Source organism: Fusarium venenatum (assembly GCF_020744135.1).
Source record: "Fusarium venenatum strain MPI-CAGE-CH-0201 chromosome Unknown EDB82scaffold_1, whole genome shotgun sequence".
Classification (NCBI taxonomy): domain Eukaryota; kingdom Fungi; phylum Ascomycota; class Sordariomycetes; order Hypocreales; family Nectriaceae; genus Fusarium; species Fusarium venenatum.
The window spans coordinates 4,842,536-4,862,716 of NW_027072129.1; the positions used below are offsets into that span (position 1 = coordinate 4,842,536).

Consider the following 20,181-nt stretch of genomic DNA (forward strand, 5'->3'; position numbering starts at 1 on the left):
TCGCAAGGGTTTTAGGTATTTCCTCGTATCATGACCCTCAAGGTATCAGAAAAGTTGACCGCTAGAAGTATACGAGACGAAATTAGTAGGTCACTTTATGCTCTTTAGGCTATAGTTCTTAGACTACTTATTTCTATACCCTAAGACTTAGGAGGCTAACTTTTCTGCTACTCACTACCATGACACAATAAACCGTTAATTAGGCCCACCTCTTCATGCACTTGATGCGACATCAATTGCCTCAGCCACAGTCGTAACCAGTTCAATTCAGCCTAGAGGTAGTAGGAGAGATTGTAGGTTTGAAGTGTGTATTAAAGTTGAGCGATAGCACCTACTGAATTGGGCATTGGTCCATCATGCATTGGGTTACTATTCACTGACCACAAGCCAGAGGTTAATGCATCGGTAAACACAAACGGTTCAGAGGCAAGTTCTGCGCAAAGGTACGAGTAGCAATCAAGGTAACGCAAGCAAAAGAGCTGTAATCAGTAAAACAAGAAGCAGTCAGCAATTTGTATTATAGCAAGTGGCGGATCTGATCTGATTGTGGCGCTGCAGCCCCCAATCGTTCCTTCACCTTCCTTATCCAACGCGTTGCCATAGTAGTCCTTACGCGCCCACGCCTCAATTTGCGACCAACATCTACACAGTGACGCAATAGCGCACCCACTGCAACTGGACCTGGAATAGGAACCAAAGCTCAACGCGCGAAGCCACGACAAAAGTCAATCGGCGCTTTGCGATATTGTGCTTTATCGCTATGGTATCGCCCCGAAAAGGTATTACTTCTCATCTCCCTTTTATCCGCTAAACGTTGTCGCTGACTTCCTATCAGATCCATACGATTTCCCTGTTTCGCCCCTGGCGAACCGAGACGCCATGCGCCCAGCTACTCCCACCAAAGAAGATAGCCTCGCTCATCGCGAAAAGCCTGACACTACAAATGCTTCTGCTGCTGTGAGACCCGGTACTCCTCGATCCGGCACTCCGAAAGCTGGTACCCCCCGAACTGGCACTTTCAGCACACCAAAGACTACTCCCGGTGCGAAGAAAGTCGTTACCGAAGACGCCCCAGCTGAAGGCCACCCTGCGGAACGCGGCGAGCCCCAACAGGACGGTGATAAGGCGCAGCCCAACGGAGATGCAAGCGGACGAGTCGATCCCGGCTATAAGGAAGACGTGGAGATCGACTCCTTCATCGATCACCGCGTCGACGAGGCTAATTCCACCGTCGACATCCGGGTTCTGTGGGAAGGCGGAGAAACCACATGGGAGACAGAATGGAGTCTACAAGAACAGGTCCCTGCACTCGTCTTCCAGTACTGGGACAAGGTCGGCGGTCGCGATGCTGCCACCAAACTAGAAGTCTACCATGTCTTCAAGATTCTCAGACGCGACACCAGTACCCGAGCCAAGAGGTATGAAGTGCAATGGGTCGGTTACAAGCGCGCAGATTCGACCGTCGAGAAGGAGGAGTTCCTGCGCAGCATCGCCCCGGCTGAGCTGGAGAAGTTCCAGGCCAAAGAGTTGGTCAGCGGCGCTTCCAACGATAAGCGCAGAGGCGCTGCCCGTGGTCCTGGTCGACCTCGCAAGAAGGCCCGTGTTGATGAGGATTAGGAGCTTTTTTATTTGTTTACGATTCTAGGGTTGTTTCGGATGGCGCGCATGTAGACGACCGGGTGAATGAACACGATGGCTAATGGGATTTGCTGTATTCAATGGTTCAATACATTTCATCTAATTTAATCTGTCCTGCTGTGCTCTTCCTTGGCCTTGACAAGAGGCCAATGACCGTGATCCTCCTTGTATGCCATGGCGGTAAACTGCGCAATCACGAACACCCAGTACAAGTTGTATGCGAGAACAGATCCGTAGGTGGCGGAATTGTTCCATCCGACAACAGCATTTAGGATAGCCCAGCCTCCTCCGCCGTTGAGTTGGGGGTTGCAGCAGTTGACATGCCAGATGCTTCGGTCAATATCGTACGATCCAGGACCATCACCGAGTTCCGCGGCGTCTCCGCCGACAACCTTGTTCCACTGCTGCTGCTCAAAAAGCCAAATCGCGCGGGAGAATAAGCCTGCTGCGACAAGGTATAGAAGACAGGTCGAAGCAACGAGGAAATATTGTAGCTTTGCAGATGAACCGCCCCTGTACAAGTTAGATACAACGTTAAGAACAACTGAACTCAGAACTCACCGATAGAGAGCATATCCCACGAGACCACCCAGTGCCAGACCCAAAATGACGGGCAGAGGTACAGCTGAAGCGGGCGCAGAGAATGAAACGCCCGCAACGAAAACGATACCCTCAATACCCTCGCGAAGAACAGTGATACAAGGCAATACAAACATGGCATACTTCTCAAACAAGTTAATCAGCCATGCCCTCTTTCCGTGAGCAGCGACTACGGGCTCCTCAATGGCCTTGGATAGCTTGGCTCGCCATTTATCCTCCATCTTTCCGACGCGCAACAAAGCGCCGCCCATGATGGTGATTATGATGGCCGAAATGAGCGAGAACACGCCTTCATAGTAGTACTCATGGTCTGCCCAGGTGTCACTGCCTAGGATGTAGAATGTGCCAATGATGATACCGGACACAATGGCGCAAACTGCGAAACCAGTCGCAGTTCCAGCCCAGACCTGTCATGTCAATTAGCAATGATCGTGAATATGCCGACAGTAAACTCACCTGTGTACGCAGGGTTTTATAAAGGTTGGCATCGCGCTGAGAGCCATCAAGGGTCTGCTTGAGAAAGGCCAGCAAAACAGAGACAATGATGGCTGTCTCGAGAGTCTCTCGAAACACGACGACAAAGACGGGCACCGAGAACAATTCGAGCATATTGGGCAATGTTGACTTGAGAGATTTGCTATGCTATCGAAAAGATCGGATCAGATAAGAAATAGTCAGATGAGTTTATTCCGAGCCACGACACGCCAAGGCTTTTACAAAAAGGCTTGAAATTACCTCGGCCGGTTCAGGACTAACGAGTCACACGATGCCCACTTAGACCCTGAAATGCCGAATCACGCGCTGTTTTACCTAGTATCAGCTGTTCGCTTGGACTTTTGGAACGAAAACTCTGATGCCCTTGGTGTCTTATTAAATAACCGTGCAGAAGCAAAAAAAATTAAGGGTGCCAACGCGACCGACGTCGGATTATCTGATTGATAAGATCCCTGCTTTCTCCACGCTTAATCCGACTCCGAGGTCTTGGGGACTGTCTCATCTCATTTCTGATCAGTTCAACAACACAATGAGATTCGGATGGGCTGTGGTTTTTGCGCCGGCCGTTTTGGCTGCGACGGTGTCTTATGATTTTACTATTGAATGGGTCAGAGCGGATCCTGACGGGGCATTTGAGAGACCGACGATTGGGATAAACGGGAAGTGGCCAATTCCAAGGATTGAGGCTAATGTTGGAGATACCGTTTTGGTCAACGCCAGGAATAATTTGGGCAACCAGAGCACATCACTACATTTCCATGGGTTATTTATGAATGGATCCAATCATATGGATGGACCTTCACAGGTCACTCAATGCCCCATTCGACCTGGCGAGTCTTTTCTTTATAACTTTACGGTATGTGTTTACGATACACTGAGATGAATGAAGCTGAAACTGATCAAACAGATTACTCAACCGGGAACATATTGGTATCACTCACATACCGAAAGTCAATATCCAGACGGTCTTCGTGGTCCTCTCATCATTCATGACCCAGAGTCACCTTTCAAATACCAATATGACGAAGAAATTATCATGACTATCTCAGATTGGTACCACGACCAGATGCAGACTCTAATTCCAGAATTTATGAGAAAGGGAAACCCGACTGGTGCTGAACCAGTACCTCAAGCTGCTCTTATGAATGAGACTCAGGATCTACAAGTCGTTGTCCAGCCTGGAAAGACATATCTTCTTCGACTGGCCAATATCGGCGCATTTGCAGGACACTTCTTCTGGATTGAGGGACATAATCTGACTATTGTTGAGGTGGATGGTGCCTATACGAAACCAGCCTCAGCTAATATGATTTACCTATCTGCTGGTCAACGATGTAGTGTTTTGGTTACCACGAAAGAAAGCACACTGGACAACTTTCCCATTGTCTCAAGCATGGATACAGTAAGTTGCCCACTCTTTGATTTACTTGACTGACCATATAGGATCTATTCGACGTACTCCCCGATGATCTGAACTGGAACGTCACAGGATGGCTGGTATATGATCAAGAAAAGGACCTTCCTGAACCGTCAACCGTGTACGAATTTGATCCTTACGACGATATGGATCTCGTACCGTATGATGAAATGGCTAGACTTCCCAAACCCAGCAAGCATATCGAACTTGACGTTGTTATGGATAACCTGCGTGATGGTGCCAACTATGCCTTCTTTAACAACATCACTTACCGTGCTCCCAAGGTGCCAACTCTGTATACTGCGTTGACCAGCGGAAAAGAGGCAACGAACCCGCAGATCTACGGAACCTATACGCACAGTTTTGTTCTGGAAAAGGATGAGATCGTTCAGATTGTTGTCAACAACAGGGACGACGGACGGCATCCATTCCATTTGCATGGTCATCACTTCCAAGTCCTTCACAGAAGCGAAGATGATGTTGGCGATTTTACTGGATCGGAAGAGCTTGCTGAGACGCCAATGAGACGAGATACTGTTGTCGTGAGAGGAAATGGAAATGCGGTGCTTCGATTCAAGGCTGATAACCCAGGTATGTTTGTCAATTGAGTGTTGAGCAAATAGCTAATCGTCAGGTGTCTGGTTGTTTCACTGCCATATCGAATGGCACGTCACTTCTGGGTTGATCGCAACATTCGTCGAAGATCCCCTCGCTTTGCAGGCTTCTCTCGAGTTGCCTCAAAACCACCTCGATGCGTGCAAAGCTGGTGGTATTCCTACTGTTGGCAACGCCGCTGGAAACACCAACCTTCTTGATCTCTCTGGCGAAAACGTCCCTCCGCCACGTCTCCCTGAAGGGTATGTCTCAATCTCGCTGTTCAATATCGCCCACTGACATCAATAGCTTCACACTTAAAGGAACCGTCGCATTCGCGTTTAGCACACTGATGGGTATATTCGGCATTTACACAGTCGCATCATATGGAATGAAGAAGGAAAAAAAGACACCCGAGAGAGCGCCGTTGCTCGCCGAAGAAGAGCTTCCGGAGCAGTAGATACACAGAAAATATTATCGCTCGTACATATCCCAACGCCTAACCTCTCCCTACAACTTTCCCTGCCACATAGTGTAGTTTATTTATTCGGCGCAGGCGGTGGTGCAGCAGGATACTTGGAAGCCTCCCTTAAATGGTCTGGTGTACCCAAAGCCTTCATTTCGCCTCTGTATTCGCGCATGGCGACTTTGCGACCGCAGTTCTTGCAGTAGTGGTTGATGTTTGATGCGCAATGGCAGATGTAAGGGCAAACAACGCCGAAAAAGGTTCCGAAAAAGAGCGCGGCGGCGTAGACGCTGTACTAGTTAGACAAGTCTTTTTGTGAGATGCAAGGGAACATACTGTGTCATTCCAGACGCTGACTTCTTGACCTTTGTCTCGGTCTGGTGCTGACAGAACGGGCAGTCGACGGAATCAGCTTGGTCGGCTAGTAAATGTAAAGGCGTAACTGTGGGACCGCTTCGCTGCATGGGAGGTTGCGGTTGCATCTGAATAGACATGCCCTCTTGTCCTGCATATTGCTGTTGCGCAAGACTAGGATGCTGCAAGATTGGAGGCGATTGTGTTCCGTCCCAAGACATCGCGTTCGTGGGTACAGGCGAAACAGTCGATACGGGTGGTGGGGGACTCGTCTGCGGGCTTGTTTGCGAAGGGGGATATTGATGCGCTGGCTCGACCACGACTTCGGGTAGGTTATCGTCGTTAACGTGTCGCTGTCTGCGAGGAAATGTTAGCCAGTCGCGCGATCGTCTGAGGGAGAAGAGAGACAAACTCAATGGCAATCTTCTCGTCCGTAGGCGGTTCAGCGCTAGGCTTAGCTGTGTATGAAGGAGGCGCGATGGTGTCGCCATTCACAGGTGTCGAGGAAGTTGCTGGCTGTGACATTTTGAATCGCGAACTGGACGTAGAAATATTTTCTCAAGGAATGATTCACTGAGGCTGTGAAGAAAAAGAATAAATTTGGGTAAAACGTATTTTGAATAGCTCGCATTCGTGAGTCCGACGGGAATGTGTAAGCTAGGGAACCCTTGCTGAATCCTTATTTCGTTTGGGCATGGCGCAGTTGATTCCTTCGAAAACGGGTCTGAGCTACCATCGAAATTTGGGGGCGTCGCAAGCTTAATGGCCACTGGATCAGTCGAGTTGGCGGGCTGTGTCGACGATCGAAGAGCTGAATTTGCAGAGGATTGACAAGCTGGACTCCCTGTTGAGCCATGTTGAAGCTTAGTGCTTACGCGCTAACGGCATTCTGTAGCCGTTCAAGATTAGAGGACCAGGCTTATCGATAAACTTGTTTCCCAAGGTTCAACTTCAATCGTAGGGCTGAGCAGCTGTTATGTACATTAGTATCGCCAACGCTCAAAACCTTGTTTATCAACAAGCGAACCTAAGAAGTTGTTATACTTAACATAGTAACAGCTTCGTTTGTCAATGGAACAAGTAATGAATTACGTGATAGACACTGGAACGATGAGGCGGAGCCGTATAGTTGCAATTGAGTCTTTGACCGAATTTTTGATCCCTGTCACTTCCCATCTTAACGACAGCAATTGCATTGTTCTTTATATCCTTCACAGAAAATTTGACCGATGGAATCATAAGAGACGAAAGTGGTTGTCCATTTTATGCTCTATAGAGTATAGTTCTTAGACTACTTAGTTTTATACTCTAAAACTTAGGAGGCTATTGTTTCTACTACCCACTAGATATCCAAACGCTATATGACATATATAGAATGGAGACCGTCTTCATATGTCGCACAAGGTAGTGCTGTGAAATCAAATCCGTCTTGTTGAGCCGATTCTGATGAGGCTTCTTGGATAAGACTACTCATAGGGTATGGATTCTTGACCTTGCCTGTCCTTGTACGCGCCATGCCAATCCGACGAAAGATGCCCCGAGAAGGATCTACCAACTTGAACAGAAGAAAGTCCCACATGTTGAAAGGCGCACCAATATCATCGAAAAGATGGTGTCTCGTTAGCATGCAGTATAAGGCGTCGCTTTTGTTGTCCTTGTCAAAGTCTGTCTGCGGCTCGTCAAGCGATACTGATGACCATATATCACCTGTTTCTTCATCCTTATATTGTTGCGGATCATATTCAATGTTGTCAATAATCAGCGACCACATGTCCTTGCCTTCCTCTTGTTTGTGCAACAGTTTCAGCTTTCTCAAGTGTCCGCTAAGGCGAATCCATCCTGATCGGACTGCGCCCATCTTGTCCTCTGTGGCATACTCCAGTTTGTAATCACCCACTTCGTATAGATACTCCTCCCTGTCAGGAACTTGGACTGTAGTAAGTACATCACCGTTGATTGATGCCCATGACCAAGAAGGTGCTGTGTATGCCTCATAGCGCGTTGGTACGCCTTTGTCGCTGGTGTATGCCCGCCATAGCAGACCGCTCTGAAGATGGCTGCGCCACATCCCAGCAACATAGTCGTCTGACAGATAGTATTCGTATAGTCTTGCAACGGCGGAGAACGCGACTAGTCTATCACTGGGAAAGCTTAAAGCGCACCCTGAATACTTCATAACCAAGCTTGACCAGGACGAGTACCCATGCGGAGCATTCATCAGCCCTTTAAAGGGGTCTCCAAAATACAAGATTTCGAAGCCGTCCGGGTTTGTCTCTGAGGCCGCAAATTCACGACACTCCCAGTAAACCTGATGTGCACCAAAGTGTAGAGCCCTTGGGGATAGGAACCGCTCTTGCATGACCCAGCCTCGAGTGTTGATATGTGCGTCCTCGACCGGTTTCCAGTAGTCTTGGTAATCCAGAATATATTTATCTGATAGAGGTGTGTCTTCAAATTCAGAGTCAGAGGGCCTCTTTTGAACTATAGCCTCTGTAGTAGGAGGGATTAGACTTTCTGGATTTCGGTTTCTGAAAATGGGCTCAGAACTATTTGTGTTTTCCGCAGCAGCTATGTTGCAGTGTGAAAAGGAGTAAACCTTGTGCATTAGGGATGCCTCCCTGCTCCAGTCGGAAAGGTCGCCCTTGTCTTGAAATATGCACAAAGCATCGATCCATATGTGGTCTACGCCGAATTGTTGAACAATAAAACAAGCATCGCGAAATGTTGGCGGAAAAGATGACAGAGGCATCCCTTGTAGGAGGCTTTGGTAGGACTGCTTGTTCAGAGTAATGGCATGGCCTTTGCCCCAGGAATGGCTGAGAGTCATGTATGGCCCCGAAGGAGTGACCGCGCTTGTTTCTACAAGGTAGATGATAGGGTCTTTTGCATTATCAGAGGATTTAAAGCTGAGTAGTCGTGTAGGATACCATTCTGTATCAGTCGATTTGTTGCATGTTGGATGTTTCTCCAAGCATTGGCTCATCCATTTCTTCGCTAACGAAAAGACTTCGAATGAGTTTGTGCTGGCTGAGAACTTGATGGAATCAAGAATGAGGCGGTCGTGCCCAAGACGCTTTTCCTCATCCGTCTCTACTTTTGGTCAGCGTACTGTACCCATGTGATCACGCCGTAATAATACCTTTGCGAGCTTCAAATTTGAGTATACGGCGTGGAATGCCAGTGAGTTCGGATGCATCTGGGCCCAATTCGAATGACAGATTGAAGCCTGAATCATCTTCGATGACAGCCATACTCATGAGTCCAAATGTTTCGAACTCGTATCCCTTGAGCTGGTTAAGCTTTTGTTGTTCATCCGGCGTATATTGGAACCAAATGGTTGCACAAATCATACATCTCGACTCTACTGAAGCTCTCCAATGCTCAATGCAGGTTTGATGAGGAAAGTAATCGACCCCTGATACTTCGGCTGAAGAGGCCAAAAGGTCTTGGCACCTTTGACAAAGCATGACTTGGTGATGGTACCTGTGTACAAGTTGGTTCACTCGACTTTCATAGACAGTGAAGTCACAGAAGTATAATAGTCCCCGATCTGAACGTCTCTCTCTCTCTTTGAGAAAAGACGTAAAAGTGTAAGACGGAAGAATATCCCGCTTTCGTCCGTCATCCAATAGTCGTATCTCGTATGCGTATTCCGTATGACCCCACCATAATGACTCGCCGCTAAACCCCTTCTAGTCCCTTGGAGCGCTCCATGTTAGACGGCAAGACCTTATATATAACATGGCCGAATTAGCAGTTGATCATGGAGATGTTTGTTTCTTCATGACACGCCATGGATTCTGACAGTAAATTCGGGCCTCACAGAGTAGGCGTTTTTGACTTTACTATTCTTTTTGAGCAGAGCATCTTGTCGCTTCTGCCCACTGCAGTGTTTCTGCTTGTTGTGCCACTTCGACTGTTTGTGCTGAGGAACAACGAGAGGGCTGTCGTACTTGGAACTTTATTATGGATTAAATTGGTAAGTGATTTGAACATGTATTTAGCCTTGCTAACAGCGTAGGCCACGTCCGCCTGTTATGTCTGCCTGCAGGTGACTCTAATTGTGCTTTGGTCTCGAGAGAGTTCGACAGAGATAGCCATAGCAGAACCAGTGTTTGGATTTGTCGAATCGATAGCCCTTGTTACTTTGATCTTTTTTGAACACAAAAACTCCAGGAAACCGTCCAAGATAGTTGGGGGATATCTTGCCGTTACTATCATTCTCGATATTGCTTTGGTACGCACCTTTTGGATAAGGTCGATATGGGCCATTGCAGCTGTGTTCACTTGCTCCCTCGCACTCAAAGCAACACTTCTAATATTAGAAGAATGGCCCAAACTCTTGGTACGAGAGCAACACAAGATACGAGAAACCTCTTCAGGTGTGATCAGCAGAAGTTTCTTTTGGTGGCTAAACAGTCTCTTTCTTCAAGGACATCGTGGCATTCTTGAAACTGAAAATTTACCACATATCGACAGAAAATTCGATACAGATCATGTGTTGAGACCGTTGGAAGAACGATGGTTACGAGGCAGGTTCAAATCAAGTCATCCTCGGCGTTTCACTAACATCTATAGACCCAAAGAACGGCCAGTTCAGCCTTTTGAAGTGCACCTTCCTCGCCTACAAATGGCAGTTCGCAGCAGGCATCTTTCCTCGACTTTTCCACAGCGGCTTCAACTTTGCACAGCCATTTCTTATACAATCCGTCATTACCTTTGTTGGCCGAAAGGAAATGTCTGTACAAATTTCCAGTGGCCTTATCGGAGCGACTGTGCTTATCTATCTCGGTCTCGCAATATCTGGAGCATGGCACAAGCATCTCTCATTTCAGATGGTCACCATGTACAGAGGTGGACTGGTCTCATTGATATTCAAGAAGACCCTAAGACTGAAAACATCATCCATCAAAGATTCCGCACAAGTCACCCTCATGACAACAGACGTCGAAACAATTGTGGCTGCTGGAGCGTCAGTACATGACATGTGGGCCAATATGCTTGAGCTTCCAATTGGTATCTATCTACTACACCGTCAGATAGGCAATCCGAGTCTTCTTGTGTTAGTTCCTACAATTAGTAAGTAAATCCTCGCCCGAAAGTCGTAACCAAGCTAACAATCAAGTCACAACCATTCTGAGCGGAATCATCTCGATAGCAATGGAGCCGGCGACAGTGCGTTGGAACAATATGGTGCAGAAGCGTGTAGGCGAAACATCAAGCATGCTGGATCAGATCAAAGGCATCAAAATGATGGGATTGACCGATTTCTATCTTCAAACAGTGCAGAGTCTGAGAGTGAAGGAATTGAAGATATCTGCAAAACTTCGATGGTTGCTTGTACAATTTGTCACACTTGGTGAGTTGCCACTCTCTTTTCACTTAGCATTGCTAACGTTTTAGCCATGGTATCTGCACAGGTAACACCAGTCGTTGTGATACTCTCGGCAATCTACTGGTCCAAATCAGACGGAAGACTGAGCGTCGCCGAGGCATTTACGTCATTGTCCTTAGTATCACTTGTCACCCAGCCGCTTGTCTCTGTCCTGGTTTCGTTGATGCAGGTTGCTGGGGTTGTCGCAGGGTGTGGCAGGATCCAGGCATTCCTGGTGCTCAAGGAACAAGATGCAATGACAGCAGAGGTACCCGAAAACGACCTGGCCGTGGTCATCGAGGATGCAAACTTTTCCACATACGAAGGAAGCACACTTCTCACTGATATCAACATGCGTGTTGTTCACGGAACTATTAATATGATCATTGGCAAAGTAGGAGGCGGCAAGTCGTCTCTCCTCAAAGCCATCATCGGTGAGAACACACCCTCACCAGGCATTGTTAAAAGAGAGGCTTCAGTTGCCTATTGTGATCAAGTGCCATGGCTGCGAAACACCACAATCAGCAAAAATATCATCGGGCAGTCGCGAGTTGATGAGAAATGGCTTGCGACAGTCATACGGTCATGTGCGCTTGAAGAGGACCTGGCGCAGATGCCTCAGGGTCAAGAGACTGTTGTTGGATCCAGAGGAGTGGCCTTAAGTGGAGGGCAGAAGCAGCGAGTTGCCCTTGCTCGTGCTGTCTACTCCCGAAGCAAGCTCATCGTTCTTGACGATGTCTTTAGCAGTCTTGACCAAACAACATGTGACACAGTCTTTGATCGACTTCTGGGAGCAAATGGGTTGCTTCGTACAAGGACTGTCATTCTTGCAACCAGTAACGGTAAGTGTTTCCTGTCAACAATATGCGACTACATTCTAACAATCAGTCCGTTTTCTTTCCTCGGCAAACTATATCACTGTTGTTCAAGAGGGTCGCATTACTAGCAATCAATTGACACACTCTGATCTCGAACTTACGGAAACGCTCAAAGCTATTATACCCACCCAACCCCCCGAGATCGTTCAGAAGGACATTGCCACGGCTACCCCAAAAGAAGAAATCGACTTATCACGAAAAACAGGCGATACAGAGTGCTACCTGATTTATGTCCGATCAATGGGCTGGAAAGTCATCAGCATCGTGTTTCCCGCCTCTGTGACAGGTGCGGTCCTGGAAGCCATGCCTCAGATCTGGCTACGAATATGGACAGAGAAAGGTGACGGTTCTAAGGACACCAGGTATACAGGTGGCTATGTAGGACTCGTTGTCGCCTCCATGATTATGGCTCTTCTCAATATCGGTTACTTCCTCATAGAGGGCGTTGAGAGGTCTTCCAATAACCTTCACGAGCAACTGTTGAAAGCGGTTTGCAAAGCACCATTGTATTTCTTTACAACAACCGAAAATGGTAGCATTCTGAATCGCTTCAGCCAAGACATGTCGCTCATTGATATGTCATTGCCGTTGGCGTTCTATCTCACGCTAGACTTGACTCTACGCGGTTTGGTTCAAACAGGAGTTGTTGCATCAGGCGCAAGTTATTTTGGGGCTTTTCTCCCACTTTCGTTCCTTGCATTATACCTCATCCAAAAGTACTACCTACGCACCTCGAGGCAAATGCGTCTTCTTGATCTCGAAGCAAAGACGCCACTCTACACGCAATTCACTGAAATTACGGCGGGATTATCGACAGTCCGCACATTTGGATGGACGGGAGAACTTTTAGACGAGAGTTTCAAACTACTCAACACATCGCAAAAGCCGTTTTATCTAATGTTCTGCATACAAAGATGGTTAGAGCTAGTGCTTGATCTCTTTGTCGCTGGTATGGCGATGTTGTTGGTTACAATTGCACTTCGGATCCCGGGAACCACAAGCGAAGGAGCAATAGGACTCTCCATGGTTAATTTGCTCGGCCTGAACCTAACTCTAACAACTGTGATTGACCAATGGACGACTTTGGAGACGTCCCTAGGAGCCATAGCCAGACTCAAAGCGTTCATTAGCAGCACACCAAACGAGAACAAGGACAGCGAAAAAGAAATGCCATACAACTGGCCAGCAGGCAAAATTGAGATTGAGGGCATCACAGCTTCATACAGGTATGCTGCTACTTACTGTGATTTTGAGACTCGCTAAAGCTTTGATAGTGATCAAACGCAACCAGTCATACATGACGTGTCTCTAGTTGTCGAACCAGGACAGAAAGTCTGTCTTTGCGGCCGCTCTGGAAGGTACAGCACCACCCCCTTTTTATTGAAAAAGCTAACAAGACAGTGGCAAATCTTCCCTCATCCTCTCAATTTTGCGACTTCTCGAACTCCATACTGGAACTATTCGCATAGATGACAAAGATCTTACGACGATACCACGCCAATACATTAGATCGAAAATCACAACTATACCTCAAGATCCGGTTAATATTTCAGGTACGGTGCGGCAAAATATGGACCCCGAAGAGCTCGTTCAGGCGGATGAGGTGCTCATTGCAGCTTTGAAAAAGACAACTCTATGGTCAATCATTGAAACCCGTGGAGGGTTGGACGCTGATATATCGGCACTTGGCTTCTCAGTTGGACAGCGTCAACTCTTCTGTCTTGGACGAGCGTTGCTCTCCCACTCCAACATTATTCTTCTTGATGAACCATCAAGTAGTGTGGATGACGCCACAACCAAGGAAGTGCGCCAAATCATCCACAAAGTTATGCACGGCAGGACAGTCATCGAAGTTGCGCATCGACTTGGTTATGTCACAGACTTTGACGTCGCAGTCGTGATGAAGGATGGCAGAATAATCGAAACCGGCAATCCAAGAGATTTACTAACTCGAGATTCGGCATTGAAAGCGTTGCATGTATAGACTTTGAAAAGGACCCCACTCGACATGTAGTATTATCTCACATCTTCACTCAACCAATTGCAACTCATCTATAATTATTGTACATTACATGCTATTATATACTTTTATCTATCCATCCAAATCTATTCTATGTCTTTCCTGTGTCTAATCGCTCTTTGATGGCCACTTTATTCTCTTTTCAGCCCTGACATACAGGTTATTAGGCCTAATCAACTGGAACATGGGATCGTACTCGACAGGCCCATCTTGAGCGAGATTGAACTTGTATCGGTATACAAGCTTAGGCAAGAAGACCTTGACCTCTTGCAGGGCAAAGTTGAAGCCGACACACATGCGAGGACCAGTCGCAAAAGGGATATAAGAATCCTTGGGACGGTTCTTGACTCGGTCAGTATCCCAACGGTCGGGGTCGAACAGAGCAGGGTTGTCCCAGATCTTGGTGTTGTTGTGAATGTGGTGGAGGGCGGGGATGACGATGGAGTCCTTGGGCAGCTTGTAACCACCAGGAAGGATCATGTCGACAGCTGACGTTCTAGCGGGTTGGTAAGAGGGGTTGTGGCGGCGTTGTGTCTCCTTGATGTACTTGTCAAGGAATGTGAGCTTGTTGGTCAGGTCAGCGGTGATCTGGGTGTCTTCGTCAAAGCCATTGTCGACCAACTCCTGAAGAAGTCTCTCTTGCATGCCGGGGTAGGCAACGAGACCATACAAAAGCCAAGACAGAAGAGAGCTGGTTGTGGTGAAACCGGCACCAGTGGCGACGACGAGGGGTTCCATGATACGCTCTCGGGGAAGCTTGTTGCCCTTGCTATCGCTAGCACGGAGGACATAGTCGACCATGTTCTCAGCCTCAACAGCGGCATCCTGAAGTTCCAAGTCTCCTTCACCCTTGGCGGCGGCGGCGACAGACGCTGTCATCATGGCCTCCATGTGAGCACGAGCCTCTCGCATACGCTGAGGGTCGCCGAAAGGAAGACTCTTGTACCAGCTGGGCATGGATGTGAGCTTCTTGTTGAGTTCAAGAGATTGGGCAATTCTTAAGACCATAGCATGTGGTCGGGCATCAGGAGAGGAAAAGTGCTGGAAATCCATTCCAAGGACCAGCTTTCCAACAGCTTGGGCTCCGAGCTTCAGCATATAAGGGTACACGTTCCAGGCCTCATCACGCTCATCAAGTTCGTCAAAGACCTTGAAGGCATCTTCGACAGTTCGTTGCATGGTGGGTGCGTAATGTCGCACAGCCTTGGGACCCAGAGCAGGGGGCAAAAACTTGTGTACCTCCTTCCACTCTTCGGTATTAGTATCACCAAGGAAGACACCGGCCTCCTTGTTTTTGATTGGGAACAGAGGGTGGCCCTCAATAATTCGCTTGGAGAAGAAATCTGTCTCTGAGAAGACAATAGTGGCTAGCTTGGGGTCGTTTGTGTGATAGATGGTGTTACCCATGTTTGTTGTTTTGAAGAGAGGACCATATTTCTCAAACAGACGTTGATGGTTGCCGAGATGGTCGGGATAGACCTCGAAATAGTTGCCTACAAAAGGCAGACCATTGGGGCCTGGAATCTCACGGACGGCCTTGCCATCGATGGTGATGGAAATGTCATCAGCAGCGAGAACATCAGCGACCGTTGGCAAAGCCTCAGAGTCGGTAACAAAAGCGATACCTAAAAAGTCAGTAATTGTTTGGCTGTTTCTTTTATTCAATTGACGTACCGCTAGGATCAACAATTGCAAAATGCGACGCTATCAAGTGTTGGAGACCTTGCTCGTCTAGGGTGGCGGGTAGCTCAATTTCTTGGGCTGTTGAAGGGTCCTCGCCCATAAGATGAAAACGTTTTGTAGCCATGATGATGATGAATATAGTATAATGAGACGAACAAGTTTACAAATGGCTAGTCGCTGGCTGGTCTACTGGTCTATATAAAGCAAACAATGACATTGAACATGCCGAGGCCCAGGTTGAGCTACAGCGGATTCGTGTGGATCAAAGATACGAACCTTGCAATCTGCCGGTACATTGGAAAGGGGCCATGAAGAATTTGCGTCTGCAGACGGCATTGACATGATGAGGTGGCGCTTTGGATCCACCAGATATTCTCCGCAGCCCTGTTAACAAAGTACAGATGTTAGCGAGCAGCTTGCCTGTTGGAGTAAGTATCTTTTATTAGTGCCGGACTTGTCGGGTATACTAACGGGCACTACAGGTAGTATGAGTCAAGATAGCTTGGTTAGCAATTAACTTGAATCGCAATCCAATTGCAAAAACACGTTTCAAGCATGATTCTATGTACACATCATTATCTTTCATCATGTCCAATACCGTCGGAGTATATCTCACCACCGAATTCCGTGCCTCGGATTGATAATCCATTCGTGGCCCATGATAAAAAGCTTTGACCGACGGAATTCATGCCCATTCAAACATCACAAAACGGAGACAGGCACGGAGACTCGGCCGTTCCGGACCCACAGTCGGCCGAGAAAGGGCCACAAGCCTCGGCTCGTACCTAAAAGGGGCAAAAGTAGAGACCAGTCAATGCGACCGTGTTTGATAGCGATTAATATAATGTGCTGTCTCCTCTTGACCCGGATATTTGTCTATCTGTCTATCAATTAATTTCTGTACAATCAAAATGGCCTCATTTACTGCAAAGGAAGTGGCTGCTCACAACACCCGCGGTGATTGTTGGACAATCATCAAGGGACAGGGTAAGAAATTTTTAATCCAACAAAATAGCATCGCTGACCGCTTTAGTTTATGATGTTACAAAATACATGGAAGACCACCCTGGTGGTGCAGATGTCCTCATTGAATCAGCTGGAAAAGACTCAACAATAGAGTTTGACAGTGCTGGTCACTCTGAGGATGCCTTTGAGATTATGGAGCAGTATCGCATTGGAGAGTACAAGGGTGCACCTGTGCGAAACGCTCCCAAGGCTGTTACTCTCAAGAAGGCCGCTCCTGTCGCTGTTGCCGGAAGCAGCTTTGCTACAACCGCTCTTACAGCTACTGCCGCTATCTCAGTCGGTGCTGTTGCTCTTCATCAAGCATACCGACTGAACCCTGAAATTCTGTCTGCTCTCCCCAAGATCAAGCCTGGATCTGGATCTGGCCCGGGCTTCCTGGAAGGTTTCATCATTGCTTCTGCGCTTTTCACCGTTGCTGGTACTGTCACCGTCAAGAAGCTATCGAAGCACCTTCACTTTGAGGAGGGTGGTTTCATGAGCTATGCTCCTCACAAGAAGATGCCCAAGGTCACAAAACTTAACCCTCTACTCCAAAGAGGATGGCTCGACCCTACAACATACCACGCTCTTCCCTTGGCCGAGAAGGAGGAGATTGCTCCCAACGTTTACCGTCTGGTTTTCGCCCTTCCCACACCTACAACAGTCCTCGGTCTACCAACTGGTCAACATCTCGCCATCAAGGCTGAAATCGATGGCAAATCAGTCAACAGATCCTATACACCCATTTCAAATAACAGCGATCTCGGAAAGCTCGAGCTTGTCATCAAGTGCTATCCCGACGGTCTTTTGACTGGCAAGTACCTTGCCAACCTCGAACTCGGTGATGAGGTGCAATTCCGCGGACCCAAGGGAGCTATGCGATACCAGCGTGGTATGTGCAAGAGAATAGGCATGCTCGCTGGTGGAACAGGAATTACTCCCATGTTCCAGATTATCCGTGCCATCTGCGAAGACGATCGCGATCTTACACAGGTCAGTCTCGTGTACGCCAACCGGTCGGAGCAGGATATTCTGCTTCGCGAGCAACTCGAGACCTTTGCCCGACGATACCCCCAAAACTTCAGACTCTACTATCTTGTTGAAAAGGCGCCCGAGAATTGGGCGTACGGAACTGGTTACGCTACACAGGCGCTTATGGAGGAGAAATTCCCCGCGCCTGGGCCTGACTCCAAGATTATGCTGTGCGGACCTCCTGGTATGATCAAAGCGGCCAAGACATCTCTTGGCAACTTGGGATTCGAACAGCCTGGGGCTTCTTCCAAGATGACTGATCACATCTTTTGTTTCTAGTTAGAACTTACATGTACTTTTAATAATGAACCAATTAGACACTACTTTTCATCTCATAAATAGCCTATTGTACCCCTGTAAAATGATCAGCAGCCACTCGATAACCTTGGGCTGATGCTTAAGAGCTTATTTTGTGGCCGGGTCAATACGCCCGCTGACGGGTCTTTACCTTCCCCTTGGGGTAGATCTGCGCATCTTGGCGATGCTAGGATTCGATGTCGACATCGCAAAGCTATATCATTTGCAGAACTGAGGGGAACTTTTGTCTTGTACTCCATCGTCATTGTAACACTTTATTGCGTGTGATGCATCTTTATAAAGGCTCACATCTCGTAGTATCATGATTAAGGTTTGTCTTGTTTCGAGGCAGACATGGCCGACACAAAGAAAACTCAAGCCGTTGATGGCTTGCGCGGTCAGCCCTACGATGGCTTCAACAGTGATGAGAGGCCTGTCGCTGATAACGCCAGTACCATCGATGCGCAAAACTTTGCGTTCACCGAAGATCGTAAGATTGGCGTCACCGGCGCTGTCTTTTTGATTCTCAACAAGATGATCGGTACCGGAAGTAGGTTTACCACCATCATATTCGAAAGAACAAAGCTAATTATTAGTCTTTTCTACACCCTCTAGTATCTTTGCAGCTACTGGTTCCGTGGGCATATCCCTAATGCTGTGGATCATCGGTGGCTTCTTGACCTTTTGCGGTTTGAGCGTTTTTCTCGAATTCGGACTGGCGATTCCAAGATCTGGCGGAGAGAAGAATTACCTTGAAAGAGTCTATCGACATCCCAAATACTTGGCTACATGTGTCTTGGCTAGTCAAATGATTCTTCTTGGCTTCTCCTCAGGCAACTCTCTAGCATTTGGACGTTATATTCTCTATGCATCGGGTAGAGAGACACCTGATGGATGGGAGGCTCGCGGTATAGCAGTTGCATGCATCACCTTCTCAGTCCTCCTTCATAGCACGCTTCCAAAGTGGGGTATCCGATTATTCAACGTCTTGGGCGTTTTCAAAGTCGTTATCCTCTTGTTCATCGTCTTTTCAGGCTTTGCTGCACTGGCAGGACACCGTCGCGTTCCCAATCCTCACAACTTTGACAACGCGTTCCGCATAGAAGACGGCGACGGATATGGTGGTGGAGGAGCATACGCTTACTCGAACGCCCTCCTCAATATCATCTACAGTTACAAGGGCTGGGAAAACGCGAACTACGTCCTCGGCGAACTGAAGAACCCCAGAAAGACACTTGCTGTCGCAGCTCCCATCGCCATCGGCGGCGTAACGATTCTTTACGTTCTCGCAAACGTGGCGTACTTTGCAGCGATTCCCAAATCTGACCTCGCCAAGTCTGAAGTCATCGTCGCTGGCCTCTTTTTCAGGAACGTTTTTGGTGAAAGCGCCGCGGCGAGGAGTCTGCCTGCGTTCGTCGCGTTGAGTAACTTGGGTAATGTTCTGGCTGTTTCGTTTGCGCATGCCAGAGTGAACCAGGAGTTGGCTAAAGAGGGCATGTTGCCTTTTAGTCGATTCTGGGCGTCAAACAAGCCTTTTAATTCGCCTGCTCCATCCGTAAGTGTCCTGTCTATAAGGCGTCGGTGATGTGGCTAATGAGTGTAGTTGTTTCTTCATTGGATTGTCACTGTCGTTGTGCTTCTTGCACCACCTGCTGGACCAGCTTATAACTTTATCGTCAACTTGTATGTCATAACAGCCCGTCACGAAACTAAGCTAACAGACTCAGATACACTTACCCCGGCGCCTGGATCAACGGTTTCGTCACGGCTGGCCTTATCTATCTTCACTGGAGCAAATCAGAAAACTGGAAATCGCCATGGTACACATACCTTCCGATCTCGGTACTTTATCTACTCGCCAACATCTTCCTCGCTTTCGTGCCGTTCATTCCACCTGATGGCGACTGGAACGCGGATGGATATCCGTACTACGTGTTCCCTGTCGTCGGTGTTGGTGTTTTGATACTCGGTGCTGTCTACTGGACATTCTGGACCAAGATCTTCCCAAAGATTGGAGGATACAAGGTTGTTGCTGATAGGACATTCGATGATGCTGGTGTTGAGACGGTGCGGTACCGTAAGGTTTCTGTCCGGCATCATTAAGTGACCTCAGCGTATCAGAGAAAGTGAAAGAGAACGAGTGAAGCCTATATATGGAGTGGTACGGTGATAAAGTGTATCGATCGTGGGGTTGTATCAGGGTATCAGAAAAGTTGGTCGCCAGGAGCATAAGAGACTAAATTACTAGACCACTTTATGTTACTTAGACTATACCTCTTAGGCTATTTAATATTGCCGCCTAAAGCTTAATGGTCAATTCTTTTGCTA

The 20,181-nt window shown here is 47.8% G+C and overlaps 9 protein-coding genes across 9 annotated transcripts; 5 read left to right on the plus strand and 4 right to left on the minus strand.

Annotated features, from left to right (window-relative positions):
• Nucleotides 1–756: 756 nt before the first annotated feature.
• Nucleotides 757–1,729, plus strand: EDB82DRAFT_486637 (uncharacterized protein). The gene has a single exon (XM_025730629.2). The coding sequence runs from the start codon at nucleotides 880–882 to the stop codon at nucleotides 1,615–1,617; it is 738 nt and encodes a 245-aa protein (XP_025589735.1). The 5' UTR covers nucleotides 757–879; the 3' UTR covers nucleotides 1,618–1,729.
• On the minus strand, nucleotides 1,730–3,105 carry EDB82DRAFT_486639 (iron permease FTR1/Fip1/EfeU). Its single transcript, XM_025730628.2, has 3 exons — nucleotides 2,695–3,105; nucleotides 2,200–2,645; nucleotides 1,730–2,151 (listed from the first exon to the last, which is right to left on the minus strand). The coding sequence occupies exons 1-3, from the start codon at nucleotides 2,845–2,847 to the stop codon at nucleotides 1,743–1,745; spliced, it is 1,008 nt and encodes a 335-aa protein (XP_025589734.1). The 5' UTR covers nucleotides 2,848–3,105; the 3' UTR covers nucleotides 1,730–1,742.
• A 157-nt stretch (nucleotides 3,106–3,262) lies between these two features.
• Nucleotides 3,263–5,204, plus strand: EDB82DRAFT_520397 (Cupredoxin; the record flags this gene model as incomplete). Its single annotated transcript, XM_025730627.2, has 5 exons — nucleotides 3,263–3,589; nucleotides 3,641–4,135; nucleotides 4,177–4,741; nucleotides 4,785–5,007; nucleotides 5,054–5,204. 5 exons carry the CDS (start codon nucleotides 3,263–3,265, stop codon nucleotides 5,202–5,204), a joined length of 1,761 nt encoding a protein of 586 aa, XP_025589733.2.
• Nucleotides 5,205–5,243: 39 nt separating this feature from the next.
• On the minus strand, nucleotides 5,244–6,410 carry EDB82DRAFT_46823 (uncharacterized protein). The gene is made up of 3 exons (XM_025730626.2): nucleotides 5,977–6,410; nucleotides 5,547–5,921; nucleotides 5,244–5,500 (listed from the first exon to the last, which is right to left on the minus strand). Exons 1-3 carry the CDS (start codon nucleotides 6,087–6,089, stop codon nucleotides 5,284–5,286), a joined length of 705 nt encoding a protein of 234 aa, XP_025589732.1. The 5' UTR covers nucleotides 6,090–6,410; the 3' UTR covers nucleotides 5,244–5,283.
• A 407-nt stretch (nucleotides 6,411–6,817) lies between these two features.
• Nucleotides 6,818–9,153, minus strand: EDB82DRAFT_486645 (heterokaryon incompatibility protein-domain-containing protein). The gene is made up of 2 exons (XM_025730625.2): nucleotides 8,704–9,153; nucleotides 6,818–8,654 (listed from the first exon to the last, which is right to left on the minus strand). Exons 1-2 carry the CDS (start codon nucleotides 9,029–9,031, stop codon nucleotides 6,922–6,924), a joined length of 2,061 nt encoding a protein of 686 aa, XP_025589731.2. The 5' UTR covers nucleotides 9,032–9,153; the 3' UTR covers nucleotides 6,818–6,921.
• A 204-nt stretch (nucleotides 9,154–9,357) lies between these two features.
• On the plus strand, nucleotides 9,358–13,866 carry EDB82DRAFT_571373 (P-loop containing nucleoside triphosphate hydrolase protein; the record flags this gene model as incomplete). Its single annotated transcript, XM_065609915.1, has 8 exons — nucleotides 9,358–9,543; nucleotides 9,616–9,946; nucleotides 10,143–10,643; nucleotides 10,690–10,923; nucleotides 10,968–11,780; nucleotides 11,827–13,042; nucleotides 13,091–13,174; nucleotides 13,218–13,866. 8 exons carry the CDS (start codon nucleotides 9,358–9,360, stop codon nucleotides 13,798–13,800), a joined length of 3,948 nt encoding a protein of 1,315 aa, XP_065465575.1. The 3' UTR covers nucleotides 13,801–13,866.
• Nucleotide 13,867: 1 nt separating this feature from the next.
• Nucleotides 13,868–15,747, minus strand: EDB82DRAFT_532707 (cytochrome P450). The gene is made up of 2 exons (XM_025730623.2): nucleotides 15,511–15,747; nucleotides 13,868–15,461 (listed from the first exon to the last, which is right to left on the minus strand). The coding sequence occupies exons 1-2, from the start codon at nucleotides 15,641–15,643 to the stop codon at nucleotides 13,945–13,947; spliced, it is 1,650 nt and encodes a 549-aa protein (XP_025589729.1). The 5' UTR covers nucleotides 15,644–15,747; the 3' UTR covers nucleotides 13,868–13,944.
• Nucleotides 15,748–16,403: 656 nt separating this feature from the next.
• On the plus strand, nucleotides 16,404–17,890 carry EDB82DRAFT_486651 (uncharacterized protein). Its single transcript, XM_025730622.2, has 2 exons — nucleotides 16,404–16,506; nucleotides 16,553–17,890. The coding sequence occupies exons 1-2, from the start codon at nucleotides 16,431–16,433 to the stop codon at nucleotides 17,833–17,835; spliced, it is 1,359 nt and encodes a 452-aa protein (XP_025589728.1). The 5' UTR covers nucleotides 16,404–16,430; the 3' UTR covers nucleotides 17,836–17,890.
• A 452-nt stretch (nucleotides 17,891–18,342) lies between these two features.
• On the plus strand, nucleotides 18,343–20,164 carry EDB82DRAFT_440835 (amino acid/polyamine transporter I). Its single transcript, XM_025730620.2, has 4 exons — nucleotides 18,343–18,403; nucleotides 18,450–19,408; nucleotides 19,457–19,536; nucleotides 19,581–20,164. Exons 1-4 carry the CDS (start codon nucleotides 18,388–18,390, stop codon nucleotides 19,954–19,956), a joined length of 1,431 nt encoding a protein of 476 aa, XP_025589727.2. The 5' UTR covers nucleotides 18,343–18,387; the 3' UTR covers nucleotides 19,957–20,164.
• The last annotated feature ends 17 nt before the right edge of the window (nucleotides 20,165–20,181 follow it).

Bases quoted from the DNA above. Each gene is read 5' to 3' on its own strand.
- EDB82DRAFT_486637 (XM_025730629.2), top strand. From the start codon at position 880: ATGCGCCCAGCTACTCCCACCAAAGAAGATAGCCTCGCTCATCGCGAA.
- EDB82DRAFT_486639 (XM_025730628.2), bottom strand. From the start codon at position 2,847: ATGCTCGAATTGTTCTCGGTGCCCGTCTTTGTCGTCGTGTTTCGAGAG. The intron at 2,646-2,694 runs GTGAGTTTACTG...TTGACATGACAG, and splicing joins ATAAAACCCTGCGTACACAG to GTCTGGGCTGGAACTGCGAC. The intron at 2,152-2,199 runs GTGAGTTCTGAG...TAACTTGTACAG, and splicing joins GTGGGATATGCTCTCTATCG to GGGCGGTTCATCTGCAAAGC.
- EDB82DRAFT_46823 (XM_025730626.2), bottom strand. From the start codon at position 6,089: ATGTCACAGCCAGCAACTTCCTCGACACCTGTGAATGGCGACACCATC. The intron at 5,922-5,976 runs GTTTGTCTCTCT...ATTTCCTCGCAG, and splicing joins GACGAGAAGATTGCCATTGA to ACAGCGACACGTTAACGACG. The intron at 5,501-5,546 runs GTATGTTCCCTT...TAACTAGTACAG, and splicing joins TCAGCGTCTGGAATGACACA to CGTCTACGCCGCCGCGCTCT.
- EDB82DRAFT_486645 (XM_025730625.2), bottom strand. From the start codon at position 9,031: ATGCTTTGTCAAAGGTGCCAAGACCTTTTGGCCTCTTCAGCCGAAGTA. The intron at 8,655-8,703 runs GTATTATTACGG...GACCAAAAGTAG, and splicing joins CAAATTTGAAGCTCGCAAAG to AGACGGATGAGGAAAAGCGT.
- EDB82DRAFT_532707 (XM_025730623.2), bottom strand. From the start codon at position 15,643: ATGGCTACAAAACGTTTTCATCTTATGGGCGAGGACCCTTCAACAGCC. The intron at 15,462-15,510 runs GTACGTCAATTG...CTGACTTTTTAG, and splicing joins TGCAATTGTTGATCCTAGCG to GTATCGCTTTTGTTACCGAC.
- EDB82DRAFT_486651 (XM_025730622.2), top strand. From the start codon at position 16,431: ATGGCCTCATTTACTGCAAAGGAAGTGGCTGCTCACAACACCCGCGGT. The intron at 16,507-16,552 runs GTAAGAAATTTT...TGACCGCTTTAG, and splicing joins GACAATCATCAAGGGACAGG to TTTATGATGTTACAAAATAC.
- EDB82DRAFT_440835 (XM_025730620.2), top strand. The intron at 19,409-19,456 runs GTAAGTGTCCTG...TAATGAGTGTAG, and splicing joins TTAATTCGCCTGCTCCATCC to TTGTTTCTTCATTGGATTGT. The intron at 19,537-19,580 runs GTATGTCATAAC...TAACAGACTCAG, and splicing joins TATAACTTTATCGTCAACTT to ATACACTTACCCCGGCGCCT.